The sequence below is a fragment of the Scophthalmus maximus genome, chromosome 8, assembly GCF_022379125.1.
Source record: "Scophthalmus maximus strain ysfricsl-2021 chromosome 8, ASM2237912v1, whole genome shotgun sequence".
In the NCBI taxonomy this organism is placed as follows: Eukaryota; Metazoa; Chordata; class Actinopteri; order Pleuronectiformes; family Scophthalmidae; genus Scophthalmus; species Scophthalmus maximus.
Window position 1 is genome coordinate 19,777,328 of NC_061522.1, and position 17,431 is coordinate 19,794,758.

The 17,431-nt window shown below is 40.7% G+C and overlaps 1 protein-coding gene across 1 annotated transcript in view; it reads right to left on the minus strand.

Annotated features, from left to right (window-relative positions):
* The window catches only part of sorcs3 (sortilin related VPS10 domain containing receptor 3), a 190,280-nt gene that overhangs the window by 96,992 nt on the left and 75,857 nt on the right, over positions 1–17,431 (minus strand). The window contains exon 2 of the mRNA XM_035638315.2: positions 14,998–15,065. Coding sequence (XP_035494208.2) covers positions 14,998–15,065 — 68 coding nt within the window. The remainder of the gene's footprint in view (positions 1–14,997; positions 15,066–17,431) is intronic.

Genomic DNA, 17,431 nt, shown 5'->3' on the forward strand with positions numbered 1-17,431 from the left:
TAATTAAAGGTTTACAGTTTTCAATTTGGTTTTTTTGCTTGTCTGAACGGTGCTGACCATGATATTGTGATAAAATATCTAAAAAGCTGCTTCAGGGGAATTCTGCAGTCAATACACATTTAAGATTTTGAATTCATATTCCAAGCCACATTGGACAAGGGGGTGGCCAAGAGCTTGAAAATGCTTTGGCCCACCTAAACTAACAATGAACATGGGGAAGTGTCTGTTTTCTACGTTTGCGAAAATTGTGTCCAATACATTTATGGCCCAATAGTCTTTGGGGCAGATATTTTGATTTTGAACACTGCTTCCTAATATTGGCTGGAATCAGCATCCTGGGCTTCATCTCTTTTGAAGAAACACATGTTTTTTTTTATAAAACTATTATCTTTTTAGATATATGGTACAAATGTCAAGCCAGCGGATGTGATATTTGATAAGAATTCATTAAAAACACAAAAGTAGGCTCTCCCTGTCTCACTTGTCAAAGCCAGCACACCACTATGCGGTGCTGCGTATCAGATTTCACCGGCAAATGTAATTGTTCGGAGTCAAGAGACAGAAATGAAAAGCTTCAGGACAATGAAAACCCATCCTGATATTTGCAGTGGGCCCGCTGAATAAAAATGGTGATATTACATGCGATCTGAACGTCAGGGGCAGAGGCAGCAGACGTCTATCACTATGTAATGATCACTGCCACCATCGGCAAGCACAATATATCTGAGCGAGGGGAGTCATGATGCACAAGCTGCCATGGAGTTTATCTGGGGAATATACGCTCACCCTGAGCTGCACTCTTGCGAAAACCTGCACACCAACTAAAGTATATACACACCCAACGCCATGCTCAAAGGTGGCACTCGTGCACACACACACACACACACACACACACACACACACACACACGCACACGCACACGCACACGCACGCGCATTCGCACCTTTCCATGTTTTCACCTCAGGCATCGGCTGCAAAAATCTCCCCTGTAATGCAGAATCCACAGAAGCATTATTGAGAATGACTTTGGAGAATTGCCACATTGAGATTGGAAGATGCTGTATCCGTGGAGGTGTTTCTGCTGGAGAGCAGGGAGTGGTCGCCGAAAAACGCACGAGGGATCTGAGGACGGCGATGGGTGGAGAAAAAAAATAATAATGGAACCTCGAAAGACTGAGCACTGTAAAGTGTGTCCGTGTGCATATCCGTCTGTGTGCGTGCGCTAATGCTTGTGTCTGTATTAGTGGGAGACGGCGAAGGGGAAGTATAAAAGCAACCCATGTGTGAAAGAAACGGAGAGCGGGAAATGTGTTTGCTGACTGCAGTAGAATCCAAAACCGCTGCTGGTAGAAAGCGCAGAGAAAGTCAAAAGACGGTCCTGCAGCGTGCAACAATAGATTCCACATAACAACCATGTGCTGGAGTGTGATCCGTGTAAACAACAAGCAAGACAGAAGGGGTGATATGAAAATTGTAAAAAAAAAAAAAAAAAAAAAAAAAAAAATGCTCACAGTAACATATGTTGCCATCAGGCTCTGCCAAACATAGGCCTGACTGCATCATCGCACCGTGTCTGAGAAATGCAGTGTTGAGGAAATACCTTCAAGGAACAAGCCAGAGTGGGACGGAAGTGCTGACATTCAAAGATCGCTCTCAGTGACAACGTTTGTCGTGTTTCCCACTCACAGCCCATGTTCTCCATTCAACCTTGACAGCAAATATCTCGGCTTCGTCCCCTTCCCTGCTCGCCACAGTCTGGGCTTTTTTTTTTTCTTTCTTTCTCTCTCAAAATTAATCTTTAAATGAAAAAAATCCTCCCAGACATGATGACTTTTTCATGAGGTCTAGAAGGACTTTTAAGGTTACAAAATATGAATGTGCCTTCGACATCCACCTCGTTTTCACCGCAAAAAAATCTCGGCGGCTGACCTGACCTATATCGTCTAATGACCTTTTTTATTTTTTTTTACTCCTGCGATGTCCTTGCTGAGGTAAACCAACAAGCAGCTTCCCTTTCAGTAGTTTACAGGTGCTGCTCTACTGTATGTGATTTACATCTAAGTCGGGAGTGTAGGCATTGAAACGGGAAAGGCCCCTTGTGTACCATTCAACCACGCAAGCCTGGCGGGGCGAAGAACCGCCAAAAATGACTCCAATTCATTATTCGCGTCATGACAAGACCTGGAAAACAGCAAACTCTCGGGCTAGATTAACGCTGAGAGTCTTTCTGAAGAGTGGCAGCGCACCACAGTGGCCAGTGGAATCTGTGCTCCAACAAGGCCTCTGGAGTGTTGTTGGTGATAATAACTGACATGCCGAGGTCAGGAACGGATTGGGAAGTCCGTGTGCTTAGAAAAGGGACCAGGGAGGTCGGGGCGCTCGCTGGTGAGGACACTTGTTAGAAGGCGGTAGATTGAAAATGTGTTTTCTCTTCTCTAATAGAAAGCGGTGAACCTGCATCAGTTAATTTAAAAGTTGAAGAGGTTCACGGGCTGCTTACAATGTGAACAAAACAACAACAACAACAGCATATTCAGATAGAAGCTAAATGCAGCCAAAGTAAAAAAAAACAAACAGAATTTTCAGGAACATAACTCTCTAATATAAAGCCCTAAAAAACAACAACAAAATAAGTCAAACATGTTTGTATTAAATCATACTGTTAATCAACAATTTACATTAAATTCAAAAACAAACAAAAAGTATGCTTCTCCATTAACCAAAACTATACCACGATACACTTCTACAAATTTTAGAGATGTGAAAATTGCTATTGTGCAACTCGCCTGTCACTTCTGATGGAAAATGATACTGATAAGCAGGCCTCTAATATCTCGTGTAGTGGACCCAGCACACCTTCATAGAACACCTCGGGCAGACATGGACCCACCCATCTCATGATTATGTACAGTAAGTAAAATGGACATTGTTGCATAGGGAAAATAGACACTATAATCAAATTTCATTAAGAAAAAAAGGTAAGAAATGCAAAAAAAAAAAAGAAGAAGAACAGAGAACCTGAACGCTTTAGAAAAAGATGAACAGAATAGTAAAATTTATTAAATTGTATCTATTTAATCAATCGATTTGTGGTTAGGTCAAAGGCAAAATATAAATCTTTATATTTGTTTTTGCTCACAATTTTGATTTAAAAAACAGTATTTAGTATTTATTAATATAATTGGTTATTTGTTTAAGTTGTGTGATGATATTCCCTCAAAAAGTTTTTTGTCAGTTTTGTTTGTCCATACTCTAAAATAAAATTAAAAAAATTGGAATTCAAGCCAACCTCATCAGTAAAAGGTTACATTTCCTCTGAGCTGAAGCTCATCCACTGTCCCACTTTCTTTCAGGACAGACCTACAGGGAGATTGTTAGAGGTGCATAGCACAGACACTGGGGGTCAGGTGTGCTTTCACACATCATTTCCTCGAATGTATTTATCCCATGGCATTTTGGGATATCGCTCAATGATATGTCTGTAGTCTTAGTTATTCTAAAAATAAAAGGCATATACGTAACTGTTAGAAGTGATGATGAAAATTGTGAAAACCTTTTTTTAAATCTGTGCCTCGCTGACAATAGGGATCTATACAAGCACTTTTTCCCCAACCGTGTCATAATGCATGAAGGTTGCGAACAAACTTTTGATTCATATCTGCTACAACTCCTTTGGATTTATGCTCATCGTGCACTGTGTATGCAGAATCCAAACTCGAAATCATTCCATCCTGTTCTGTCAGCGCTGCTTTACCGGGGATGAACGGCTCTCAAATGCGATGTGTTTAGTAGAACACCAGCTGTTTCCCTGGTGGAGGCTTGGTAAAGGCGGAGTGATAAAAGCCAGGTAGGAGTGTAAGAAGTCTGAGCACGCTCTAAAATTCTATTGTTTGATCGCGTGCTCATTTGCCAGCGCGCCTCCTGTTGCTGCGCACAAGGGTAAATACACCCTTTTGGTGCCATTCCCAAAGAGAAGGAGGGCGGGGGGGTGGGGGTGAGTGGAAGGTGAGTGGGAGCTATCCTTCAGGACTCTGCGCCGCCTTTATCTGGTACCTTTCTTCTTTTCTGATAAGCAGCTCCGGAGCCAATCATGCGGAACCCATAACTCAGACACGTGAAAGTGAAGTTTTACTGAGGTAAGTAAGGAGGCGGAAGGAGGGGGGGGGGGGGGAGGGGATGAATAATAAACTTTCCTTTCCAACCTTCACTAAACTTTCTTCCTGTGGCTGCAACCCACTCCTGTGCTGTTCACACATTCGGCAGTTCTGGCAGCGTCGCTCGGCGTTGGCAGCATGCCGTCCATGATCGCAAACAGATCGGAGCCCGTGGCTCCGGCACTGTCTTGCGCAAGCGACGGGGGCAGCTGGAACGGGCAGGACAAAACAAAACATGTACCTAGCTATGGCATCGATGCCACCAGCCACATCACCAGCCACCGAGGTCCAAGCACGACGCTTCGGGGGACTGATGTCAGAGTGCTGTCCTCCGTGGAAATATTTGTGTCATTTCAGATAAGCCGTGGAGTCAGAGCTCTCGGGCTACCCACCGCCGTCGACAAACATGGGACATGTTGACACACGTTCGAGGGGTGTTCTCGTACTTGTCTATATGCTTCTGAATCCTCTAGAGAGACTGATTTCTTTTCTTTTTTTGATGGGATGTAACGAGTACGAGTCGTTCAGTCATGTGGATGGTTTACAAATCTAATGAGGATTCGACTACCAGTTTAACATTCTCAAACAGGACGAAGAATTAGTGTTAATCACTTCGAGTTGATTAGTGAAAGCCAAAAATAAGCCAGAGAGACGCCCTTGAATCACAGCTGTATGAAATTCCAGACTTAGCCTCCAGACTTAAAGTCTGAACAATGAAATCCACCCCTTTGCTGTTATGACAGTGAAGTAAATGAGCGTGTGCCTCGGCGTATGAGGAAAAGGCCCAAGAGTGTTTAATTAAAAAGGTAAGAATTTAAATATTGTGAGAATAGGACCAGCGTAAATGACCTCTTTAATAACCGTGAGCTTGATTTATGTCTTAACTCGCAGGCAAAGCACAAAGGAAAACAAAAAGGTGGCAGTAATTCATGTGAAAATAGATTTCGAGTTGCTTGCATGTGATATACAGTATGTTATGTCTGGCTGCCTATAATTCGGTGCTGTCATTTTTTACTAGATTACCATAAAATGTTTGACATGCAGTCATACCTGCAAATGTGTTGGCTTTCTGTTGATTCAGGTTGAAAGCTGCAAATCATTCAGTCAAAGTCATTACTGCTGATAATTACTGTTTGAACGACTTTGGATAGTCACGCGTGATCCTTGTAAGTGCATGTATTGAATGCTAACATGAAAAGTCCCAAGACCAGCGCTGGAAATGGATGAAATGAAAAAATAAAGTCACAGTATACAGTGGTAGCTTTTTCTTATGAGCTTGGTATGCTTCGGTATCATATTTACACAGGACTATTCTCCTTCGTACGATTTACCACTAATGCAAATGTTAATTGACAAATTTGGAGCCACAGCAGCAGAAAGTGATGTTGTGGAGGTCACAGACCACATTTTGTACCCATCACAGTCCAGCAGTGTAAGAAAACACACACACACACACACACACACACACACACACACACACACACACACACACACACACACACACACACACACACACACACACACACACACACACACACACACACACACACACACACACACACACACACACACACACACACACACACACACAGTGTAAAGGTAAATGCACTCACTCAGTAATTTAATCCTTATCTTACAGTAGAACAGGGGACACTAATCTGAATGGGTTTCCTTCAATACTTTATAGACCCCATGAAATAAAAAATATGTTTAAATTGTTTCCATCCTGCGTCCCTGTGTTAATTGTTCATTTAGCTTTTGTTATTTGCCAAATACTGGTTAAAAAAATAAATAAGTATAATGTCGTCATCTAAAGTTATTTTCATGTCCTCCAGGAGATGTTTCTTCTTCCAGTTGAGATAAAGTACCAGATCGATAAGTAGTTCTGATAAGAATAATGGTATCGTCTGGACGATATCCATCCTTGCTGTAGGAAGATACTGCCCTAACGACTAAAGTCAGGGAACACAAGTCTCCTCTTTGCAGTAAATGCAACAATGAAAGATGTGCAGTGATACCTATCTGCAGCTATTCTTTGGTACATGAATTCCCCTGCCCCGAGGTGGATATCTGCTGTATATCTGTGTATATGCACCACTACACTTCTGGGTTTAAGTACATTTTTAAAATGATTTTAGTATCTCACCATATACCATGAGTTCTATAACATGAGTATTTGCTGAGATCAAAAACAGGGCAACATGGTCAAGAAACACGAGGTGTAGTTGATATCTACATGTACAGTGGAGATACAAAATTATATTAAAAGTTACCACTCATCTTACTTTTCACCATTTTCTTCCATATACAGTAATTTTAGGAGAGCCGGCAGCTGTATCAAACTGCCACAACTGAGTGCTGTCATGGAAGTGCTTTAAAAAACAGTTCTGGTGAGACCAGGTTTGTGACGTTTTGAGGGGAAATACCAAGTCCAATTGCAAAAGGTCACAGACATCAGGTGGGTCTCTCTGAGAGAGCCAGCCCCTTATTATAGGCACTGACCTGTGAAATATCACAAAGCCTGTGAGCATGCTCAGCAAAATGATGCAATTTGAGAGGATGTCACTCCAGGATGGGGTCACCCCAGGTGCGCCATCTCCTCTTTCTCACGCTCTTGCGTTCTGATGGTCCCTTGTACATAGGAAAGGGAATCCTCTCCCACAATGATGGCCCTCTCAACAGAGAGGTGCTGCTACTAAATATATAAAGTGTGATATACAGTACTTAAAGTGCTTCTACATATGTACAGTTTGAAACTTTTCCTGTGATTTTCCTAGAAATGTATAATTTTTCCCCAGGGTGCCCCAGATTTCTCATCTTAAATGACTATTTTCTCAAAAGGCAAGCAGAGGGCGACTCCGCTGGTTACAAAAACAAGTCTGTTTCTATAGACGACATGAGAAAATGACCCTATTCAATCGCTAGTCTCACGTCTTCTTCAATACAGCATGTTTATTTCATAAATCATGGTCTAATTTAGAGGACGCCCTGTGATTAAGAGCTCGTACTGTCCAATAGGTGTAGGTCGCAGGTGTAGGTAGGTTTTTGTCCCATGAAAAAGGAACACACTTTACACACAAATTTGTATGTGTGTAAAATTTGTACATTACCTTTATGATTATGTTTTGGTTTTTTTTCAGGATGAGATGTTCTCTTAAGGCTAGTAAACCGACTGTACTTGTAAAATTGGTGAATTCCCCCTTTAACTCCCAGATTACTACTATTTGGTGCAGCACAAAAATCTCCCCACCAGTTGTCTTACTTATACTTCATAATCAAGGCCGTTTTCTGTGACACTAATTTCAGGCGGTTATCGTCATTATGAACATTTCTTCATACCAAACATCATTACAACTGCAATCAGCATGCTAATAGGGGACAAAGACAAGTGAGGAAAATGTTCTTTTTTATCAGATCAGCGTTCATTTGCTAAAGTCGTGAATGAGACCAATTAATTCGAAATAGTTCGACTCGAATTCCTGATCATTCTGTGTGAAAATTTGCCTTAATGGCATGGCAGAAAAGTGACTAGGACAACAGCAAAGTTCCCTGCAGGATAAAATGAAAAAGTAATTCATATTTTTTTTAAATTTCAGAACACAGAGATAAGATAATACTATGTTAACTGTGTCGGTGTATTGCTACTGCGGGCACTACCATAGAGTGTAGACTAGAGTTCTTAAAATCACATGGTAACCTACTACAGACGTACAATAATAACTGTCAGTTATGTTAAGTATTTGCACAGTGACACTATTTGTGAAGCAGCTGTGAGCCAGCCCACGAGACATACTCAAGTCCACTACTTGTCTAGCGACGCAGCATTGCCAGATTTGACTGATACAAAGTGACCCAGTCTGAGCCTCAAACCCAGTTCCCAACTTGTAGTAAACTTAAATGTTATTTGAATTTGTCTTTCATATCAGTCACGGCATGCCAAGCGTGTTTAACTCTCCCAACCAAACTCACTGATACTAATGGGAGGTGATTCATTTACTCAAAGTTAAACTTTTCACTGAGGAAGACCCTGCATCTCATACAAAAATTAGTCAGAACTTTCAAAAGCCATTTTACAGTCCAGCTGGGTCGAAAGCTGCTCCTCTTACTGAAATATCGAATGCACTCTTTGCAATTCAGTGCAGTACTTAAGCTAGCATTCTAGCATCCTATGGTTTGCTGATTAGTACTAAACAAGAAGTACAGTTAAGGCTGAGCTGGAATATTCCATCAGTTTTGTTGGTACTTGACATAAACGAAAGCACTGGACAAATACTAATTTTCACCTCATGGTGGTGCAAGCTAAACAATCTTTGGGATCACCCAAAAGTATAATAGTTCATTTTGTGAATGGAGTGGTGGACTGAACGACAGATCAATGCCGCCATGCTTAGTGACACATTACAAGCATGGCTACAAATATACAGTAGACAGGGGCAGGTTTGATCCTTAAATATGGGAGTTGTCAGCTAGGCTGGGTCATAAAAATGTGAGTGCAGGCTTGGAATTGGTTCTCACTTTTACTTAGCACTTTTTTTACTGTGTACTTCACTTTCACGTTACATGATCTTATCATCTGAAATAACCCATCACATCAACCTAAATTGTTAAGTGCATCAGAATAAAACAAAGCAAGCGTCTAAATGAGCACAGCAGCAAACAACATCTGCAACATGGGTTTCATGTGACATTTGAAGTTGATTTTTCTTCTTTTTTAACTGGCTTCTAAATCAGGAAGTAACAAACAGATTATTACAATTGAGTGGAAACTAAGGGCTCAGAATACTTCCTGTCTTTATTTGTGAACTGAACATCTCTAATAATTAAGCTCTCATTTATAATTGGAATAATGTCTGAGTTACTTGGAAATGAGGACTAGAAAGTTGCCTCTTCAAATTGGAGTGCTACAAAAACAGATCAACATCATCTCGGCCGTAAAATTTCAACAACACATTTCAGTAACATACTCTGAGCACAACTTCAATGAACTCACAGCACAAAGCAGAGAAAACTACAGCATGGGTTCGTTTTGTATAGGATATGTCAAAATGTACAGTGAGGGAAATACAACCTGACTTTGTAGTTGGCATTAATTTGCCCACATCTGAATACCTACAAATGAGTACAAGGCTTGTCATATTTGATCAATTGTCCACCACGGAGGGACGATACTCAAGAGGCCAGATGAGAGAGGCTGAACAACTTTGAAGAAGAATTGTTGTGCTGAGTTGATTTATTGTCAACAATGAATCGCTTGCCTTCATTTCTTTCCCCTCTTCCACGCACACATGAAAGCTCCTTGAGAAATTATGCACAGGCTGACTGATCAGCTTTCATTGTTTAAGGTCATGATGTTCATTAAAGTTGACAGACTGACTGGGCGATAGTTTGACATGTTGCCACTGCTTTGACCTTTGCAAAAAAAAAAAAAGAAATAAAAAAAGAAATTAAGGCAGTGAGCTGCTATTTAAGACATCTTCCCATGACTTGATAAAGATTCCCTCCAAATGCGTCTCTTCTAACCCAGTCAGAGCTGTGATCTCAATTAGCCAGTAACAGAGAGACAGATCATGGACAGCAGCTGACGTGAGACGGTCAGGTTGCTCACCACTGCCCAGTGATGTCAAGAAAATGGCTGCTTCAGTAGAAGTATGCAAAATTGCCTTTTATCTTTCTATTTTTTTTTTTGTACCTCTTTATCAAATCTGCTTCCTTCAGCTTCATCTTTGAAATTCTCCTTAACGTATTGTAAATTGAAAAGTCAGGCCCGGGATGGACAGCTACTCCGCTCAGTGGGCGAGAGAGATGGGGCTGGGAGCATTGCCAATAACGCTGATCTCCAACCACAGTGATGTTCTCACACCATGCATAAGTTACTTCACCTGAGTATGTCCTCCCTGCGGAGTTTAACTGTCATTGTGCATTTAACTCTGGTGACGGTGCCAAGGTTTGTGTGATTCCAATCATCAATTATTTGTATGCAATGTATTAAGGGTGTATTTTTATTTTTTATTTTTATTCATGTCCCATCTGCTAACTTGGAGGTTGGGTTCATGATCTATACTGCAACCAATCACCACGGGGCGGTCGAGATGATTTGTCTTCCCTTTCGGGAGCTGTCATGCCGTCCATCTTTATACACAATCTTTGTTTTTGCAAAGATACTCACTGTGCTGTATTTCCAGGGTGTTCAAAAAAATACTGCTTTCAGTGTCATCTGAACTGCACTCATTTAGCAATTAAATATCTGGTTAAGGAATCATGTTTGATAGCTTACAGCCGGCGGCCCAAGCCTTCCAATATTTTGAGGAAGACTATTAATAGGAACTTACTCAAGCATGACAGCCTACTGCTTGAACTCTTTTATTTGCTAACTGACTGGAGGTCAGAGCCAAACTCAATCCACTGATATCAGGCCTTCTCTCGCTCTGACCTCTTACATGACTTCTAAACGCATACTGACGTGGGGGAGTGAAAACAACATGACACATTAGGTGCCAGTCGTACACATCTCCGTGGCGGTTGGATAACAGTTATGGCACCAGTGACACCAATGACTCCCCATCCTGTGCAGTCTGCCAATATTGCCACGTAGCCTAAGCTCGGGCGGAGCGCTGACAGATTTGATGATTGTATTAGCTGCTTGGCATCAGCTGCTTCACTCATGACTCAGTCACTGGCTGGTTCATCAGCAGCTTTTGAACGGGGGTCATGTTTACCCTGCTCATGACAAAAGTGCATATGAATTCCCCCCTCTTGTGGTACTCACAGCCTTGTACCTCAGAATTTTACGAAAGCCGAGTTGGGACAAGTCAGCAAACATTTTCAGAAATGGCGGAGGCCATTGAAGTGCATTTTTTGTCACAACTTTATAAAATGTGTGAGGACAATGTTGATACTCCCAACCATCTCATCTGTTCCCTCTGCTCAACATTTCCTGCATTACATAAGCCAACTGCTCGCTTGCTAAAATAGCAAGCCTCTGTGATTTCTAGACGAAGACAGATATATTAATAATAGCGTGCATTTTGCCATTACCTAGTAGCGATGTTCTCACAACTTAAAACACTACCACTTAAATTGCCAAGCATGTCATTCACAAGACTTCACCACGTTGTAACCACAAGCTCACGAGTTCCATTTTAAGGCAGCATTATCATTATCACAGTGAAAACACCATCATGAACTGAAAATTGACAATATTACAACTCCTTCCATCACACTGATCGATTTAAGACTTAACGTGTGCATTCATATATACATGTTTGTTTAGGCCATCCGCACTCCCAAAAATTCACATCACCATTTAAAATACTTTTAGATCTCCCGCAAATAAGCATTTGCTATGAACAGAGAGTTCCTTTACGCAACGTATCTGACTGAATTGGGCTACATATTAGGCTAAACAAATTGTCAAAGCACAATGCCAATCTAGGATCTCATCCAAATTTTTTGAGCTTTTTATTTGAAAGCAAAATGCCAACGCTGATCTCTGTGCCCTGCTGACTACAACAATAAATTTTATAATCTGGCCGTGTAAGGCCCACTAAAGGGTTTTTTTTATTAACTCCATTCTTTCCCTGTTTTACTTTGAGGTTTCTTACCTTGTGTCCATCTTGGTGGTTTTACTTCATGTTTGTCTAGTTTCCACCTCTTGTGATTGTGCCCCCACACTGATGTGATCCACCTGTGTCCAGTCATCCCTGCCTCCTTCATGTATTTAGACTCCCAGTCTTATTGGTCAGTTTGTCTGTTCCAGGTCGCACCCTCGGGGCTTCTGTTCCATTCCCCAGAGTTTGCTTGTGTTCTTTATTTTCCCCCTAATGCTTCCTGTAGTATTTCAAGTTTATATTTTATGCCTACGTGCGTGCCTAACTGTTGACAGGAGCATCTGTATGCTTATTGATTCACATTAAATATTCCCCTCCGCAGCTACCTGCCTTGGTGTTTAGTCAACATTTTGTGTCCTGGAAATCTTACCACCTAACAAGAATGACGTGTCATTTATAAATGTGAATCTTAAATTTATAAATTCCCAGCCTCACATGCTACATACATTTTACACTGAACATTGGTTAAGGACGCACTGCGAAGTTTAACATGATGGGGCAACATGCCAGGCAGTATGAAGTGGGGCAATGCAGTTGGCTCCTGATAAATGAATATTGTGTAATGAAAAACATAATTTGTTCCAGCTCCATTCAGTTTGCATTACGATGGCTTTCACCTCACCTGTAGGCTAAAGGGGATTGCTCTGCTATCTGTGGTGGTTGTGACAGAGACAGTATGAATGAGGGCGTTTATGCAACAGCGACGATAGGGATCACCAAAGTGGACATATTTCAACTTTTTCCACACATTGTAAGATCCAAAAAACGATGAGCAATTTAAGTGGTGTTCAAAAATCAGTCAGATTGTAGTTGTAAATTAACCTTAATAAACATCAAAAATACATTTGTACATGTACAGAAAGGGTTTGTCGATGTATTTAAAAATGGGGAGTGTTATTTGGATAAAATCTGAACAAATGATTTGTGGTGAGATTAAATAAAGACACTGAAATAAGAAGTGCTTCTGTTCATAAATTTGAATTCTTTACAACTACAAGCTTTGGAATTATTTGTTAACATTACTTTAAAGGCTGGAAATCATGTTGAGAACAATGTGATCCCATATCCCCTATACAGTAACCACACCATACATCCATATTCAAATGCCCCTTGATCCCAGTGAATGTCGACCGACAGATCCTCTTGGTTGTCAAAGCAAGTCTTGGTCTTCTCCTTGTTGGCAATGTTATAGCTGCCTGTCGCTTTCTGAGCTAGTGTAGGATAAGGTTTTAGGAAAAATAAACAACTCACTGCTGACCTTTTCTTTTTTGGATGAGGCTGCGGCTCCCGGGGGCCATGGCAAGTTCGTACGTTAGCTTTCTCACCTCAGCTGGCAACAAACCAAAATAGACGTCAGCTAATCTCACAAGGTATTGCTCTGCACCTGCTAGCCTGGGCTAAAAACTTGCGATGCAGATTTATTTCCATCCACCATAGTTGTGATATGCTGTCTGACTTTCTATTTTAGGTGTGGTTAATGTCTTCAGTGAACGGAATTTAATGTTATAATCTTGACATCTGTGCCCTTCTGACAACAACAATGAATGCTACCCATTGCATTATGAAAATTTTAGGATCTACTCCTCTAAGGCAAACTTAAATCACCTTTTAACTTAACCATATTACATATTTGTATATGTTATGTACACAATTTACAAATAATTACAATGTACTATACATACAAAGTAATTGCATATAGTATTTCCTTATTATAAGTCATTCTGTTTGGTTTGGTTTGGTTGCCTAACTCACAGCTTCAATGTATACCCTCACTTGTAACTGCAGGAGTTAAAGCTTTTTGGATATTTGCTAGCTGGCTAATGTAACACTATCTTGGATAATGGTGGTTGGGGTTGCTCAGCTGTAAACTTCCCTAAACGTTAAAGACCACGATAGAGCTGCCAATGTCATCAGCCTAAACTGTGATAGCATCCAGCACTGGCTCCTGAAAAGTGAATGTGCCTGTTTTGTTTTTTTAACTTCTAAATTATTGTAGTTAGTTAATGATGTGCCTGACCTTGGAAGTAATGCTGGGTGAGGGTTACGACTGTAGGTTGCAAAGTTGTTAGCTGTGCATGTTAACAACTGTAGTGCATGTTAAAACAGATAAACACATAATTTGATATATTACTCACATCTTTGCTTGAAAGTTTTAAGTTGCTTGTAAAAAAAAGACAAACTCATTAAATGCACAATTATCAATCTTACTCAAGTCTCATACAAAGGATTTCAGCATGTGGAAAATTTGAACGCTCGACAGACCTACGGTGCTTTGTAAGAGTTACTAAGTTACCACCATCCCCAACCATAGACATAACATGTTACATTACCACATTCATCCATCTGTGACCCTCTATTTATTGTAAATAATGTATATATTTTTTTTCTTCTATTTTCTGAGTACTTTTTGTGTAGGTATGTTGACCGCTATGCATCTGAACAGCACCAAGTCAAATACCTTGTATGTTACCTGTTACCTAAATTCTGATTCTGAATTTGACTGTCTGGGAGAGGGGTTTTGGAGCATGGTCTGAAATAACCTATTGTCCTAGAGCCTGTTTATCTGGAAAATCTGTCCAAATAGCCTAGGAAGATACTGTCCTGTACGTATGCCATCATCCCAAAACTCTCACCAAGGAATAACAGTATGTGTGTTATACAATCTATTCAGATTTTAAAATGGGTTACACGCACTTTCAGCTCAGCGGGGATGTGTTTCCCATCCTTTTGCTAGTGTATTTTTATTCTTTACAAGCACTCTGGATGTCTCAGACGTGTGTGTGTGTGTGTGTGTGCATGTGTTGGTACGTTTATTTTTTTCCCGGGAGGGGTGAGGAAGTGAGGAACATCAGATAATACACCAGAAGAAGAGCATGGAAAATAGCCTCTTCCACCTTCCACCCTGAGTGCCCTGTCTGACCATGCATGACATCAGAACATATTGTTCACAATACCAGAGGAGCAGGTTAGGTACAGGACATAGAATGACTGCAGACTGGTGGGAAAACAGACGGATGGTATAAAGCTGTACAAGATAATACATGAGTAGGCAAAACAGAGACAGCCAAGTCAGAGGCAGTCAGTTAGTTGTCGGTTTTTGGAAACTCTCAACGGAGCCAATCAGAGGAACATTTTAGATGGCTAATTCTACTCTTTTGGCACATTGAGCACCATTAACACAATCAAACACATTTACTTTAAAATATTTCATGAACATACATTTCCTTTGTACTCACCTCCAAAGAGTGCTCTCAGTGACGCTGCCAATATGAAAGTCATACAGCTTGGTTAGAATCAGGATCACCTGTAAAAGAGAGGGAATTTCGCACTTACACTCTATTTTTATAAGGTAATCAAAGTAAGAAAGTAGTGAAACTGTGAAATACTGAAATGAATCAAGCATTACACACTGCAACATGAATATATTTGCTCATTATTTTCTATTGCTCTAACACTAATTTAATTTAAAAGTAAAAAACAGCTCAATTATCTTGGGTTGTCGTTCACAAAGTGAGGGTGTGTCGACTGATGGGCTGGAGATGCATAAACAAATGGTTGTAAAGAAGTATTTGATGCCGATCGGTCCACCTCGCAGCACTCGCCTTTCCCAACCTCACATCTGTTTATGAGCTTTGGGTGAGGACCCAAAGAATGGGCCTCATAACTTCTCAATCAACTCTCAGCAAGAAGGCGTGTTTTTTCCAAAATGTTACACAATTTTTTCAAAGGCAGGACAAAGTTGAGAGTGGAAACATTACTCCTTCGTGCTGAAAGGAGCTAGTTGAGTGTCTGATCTGGATGCCCTCTGGGTGCCACCCTGTGAATATGTTCTTTGAACATCCAAGTGGGTGGAAGAGACTTGCATGTGAAGTTAGGTGGCAAATCAAAACATATGCCTATGTATTTCTAACGATGATAGCCCACTCGTCACCACAAATGCTTGCCTTGATCTACTATTTTATCATCTAATCTTCAATTTGTTTCTGCAAGGCATTCTTTGCACTTGTAACCTGCCTGTGCAACCTGCTTCAGTCTCATATTCTAGTTCAACTGATTGTCACATAATCAAGTATAATGACATTAGTTCAGTTATTTGTTTATATCTCTTAAGGCCTGTAACGAAATTACTACATTTAATTCTACCTTACAACAGTCAGAAAAACACGACAAGCTTTTGAGAGCAATAGATTAGCATGCTGGGAGGTAGCACTTTGCATAATTAGCACTGTGTAACCAATCCTGCTTATGCCACTTTGAAACTTAGTTTTCTCTTGATGGAGCAAGCCACCATCCTCGCCCCTGTGGAAAAGCCTGATCCAACAGTCTGTGTTCATACATTTTGGTCTCTACTCTTTTGGAGAGATAATCAGCAGGCGGGCACTTTGATAAGCACTGTGCAAGTCCTCAGAGCAGATCGCACGACATGAAGGCCAAGTCTGCCATGGCAGGATCAGGGATCAGATGTGATACCCCGCTCCAGAGCGGACGATCACTCTACTCTGTTGCCAGGGGTGGGTAGTAGCACGTAACAAGAGGCAAACAAGTAAAGGTACAAGTACTTTACATATTTCTTCTTTAAAAATGTCAACTCTACATGAAGTACATTTTTGAGCAAATAATTTTTATTTTGCTACTTAGACCTTTTGCTGATTAGTTTGAAAAAGCTCAAGGAACACCTTTTACTGCAGATTTTTTTTACTCAAGATTACAGCTGCTTGGAGGAAAAAGTAGCACCAGTGGTTAAACGCAGATTCAGTGATGACAAAGATAAGAGGCAGCTTCCAGCAACAACCCTTGGCCATCCGACCAAAATTTTTAAAAGAGACAAAGTTAGGTGATGAAGTGCTGCACAATGACTTAAGTTAGCAAACATCAGAATCCATAAACTGTACGAATTGCTGCCCTGGATATCAACAGTACCTGTAAGCAAATATCTCAAGGCCTAATCCATAATGACAATGAAAACACTTTGGTATATGCCCACATGAAAAATGAGATTGGACTCGGGGCTACTACAAGTTTAACAACATTTCATGAAGAAAAAAACAACCCAAAAAATAGTGTGACCAGCCCAGCTCATCGATGAGATCATGTGTGACTATTTACTCCAATTTTTTTAACTACCTGCTTTCAAATAGCTTGTTGCAACGCTAAATCCAAGAAGCTTAACGGAGACTAGATTAACCAACTACGAGCCACGATAGATGTGGCTGAGGTCATGAAACTGGGAAGGAGGAGCTGAGCATTGTCAAATATGTGGCATCGACCAATTCCCACTGGACGGCTTCCCAGTGGTCAGGTACAACTGGATTGAAGGAAGATCGTCTTGTGGAAGAGTGTAGCATCTATACTCCACACGACACTCTAAAACAAGAGGCATCAGGAGATTACATATTCCCACGGAACTTGAAAGACCAGATCATTTGGTTCTTTCACAGTTATCTGAAGTCATCTCTCTCATGAAACCCAAAAGGCAGCACTTCACAACCTGATTAATATACACTGCGCGCACAATTATTAGGCAAGTTATATTTTTGAGGATTCATTTTATTATTTAACAACAACAGCGCTCTCGCTCAATCCAAATGTTAATAAAGCTCAAACCTGAATTTTTAAGAAAGTAAAAGTGAGGTTTTGTCTTTCCTAAGAGAATATCTCAGTGTGCAGAAT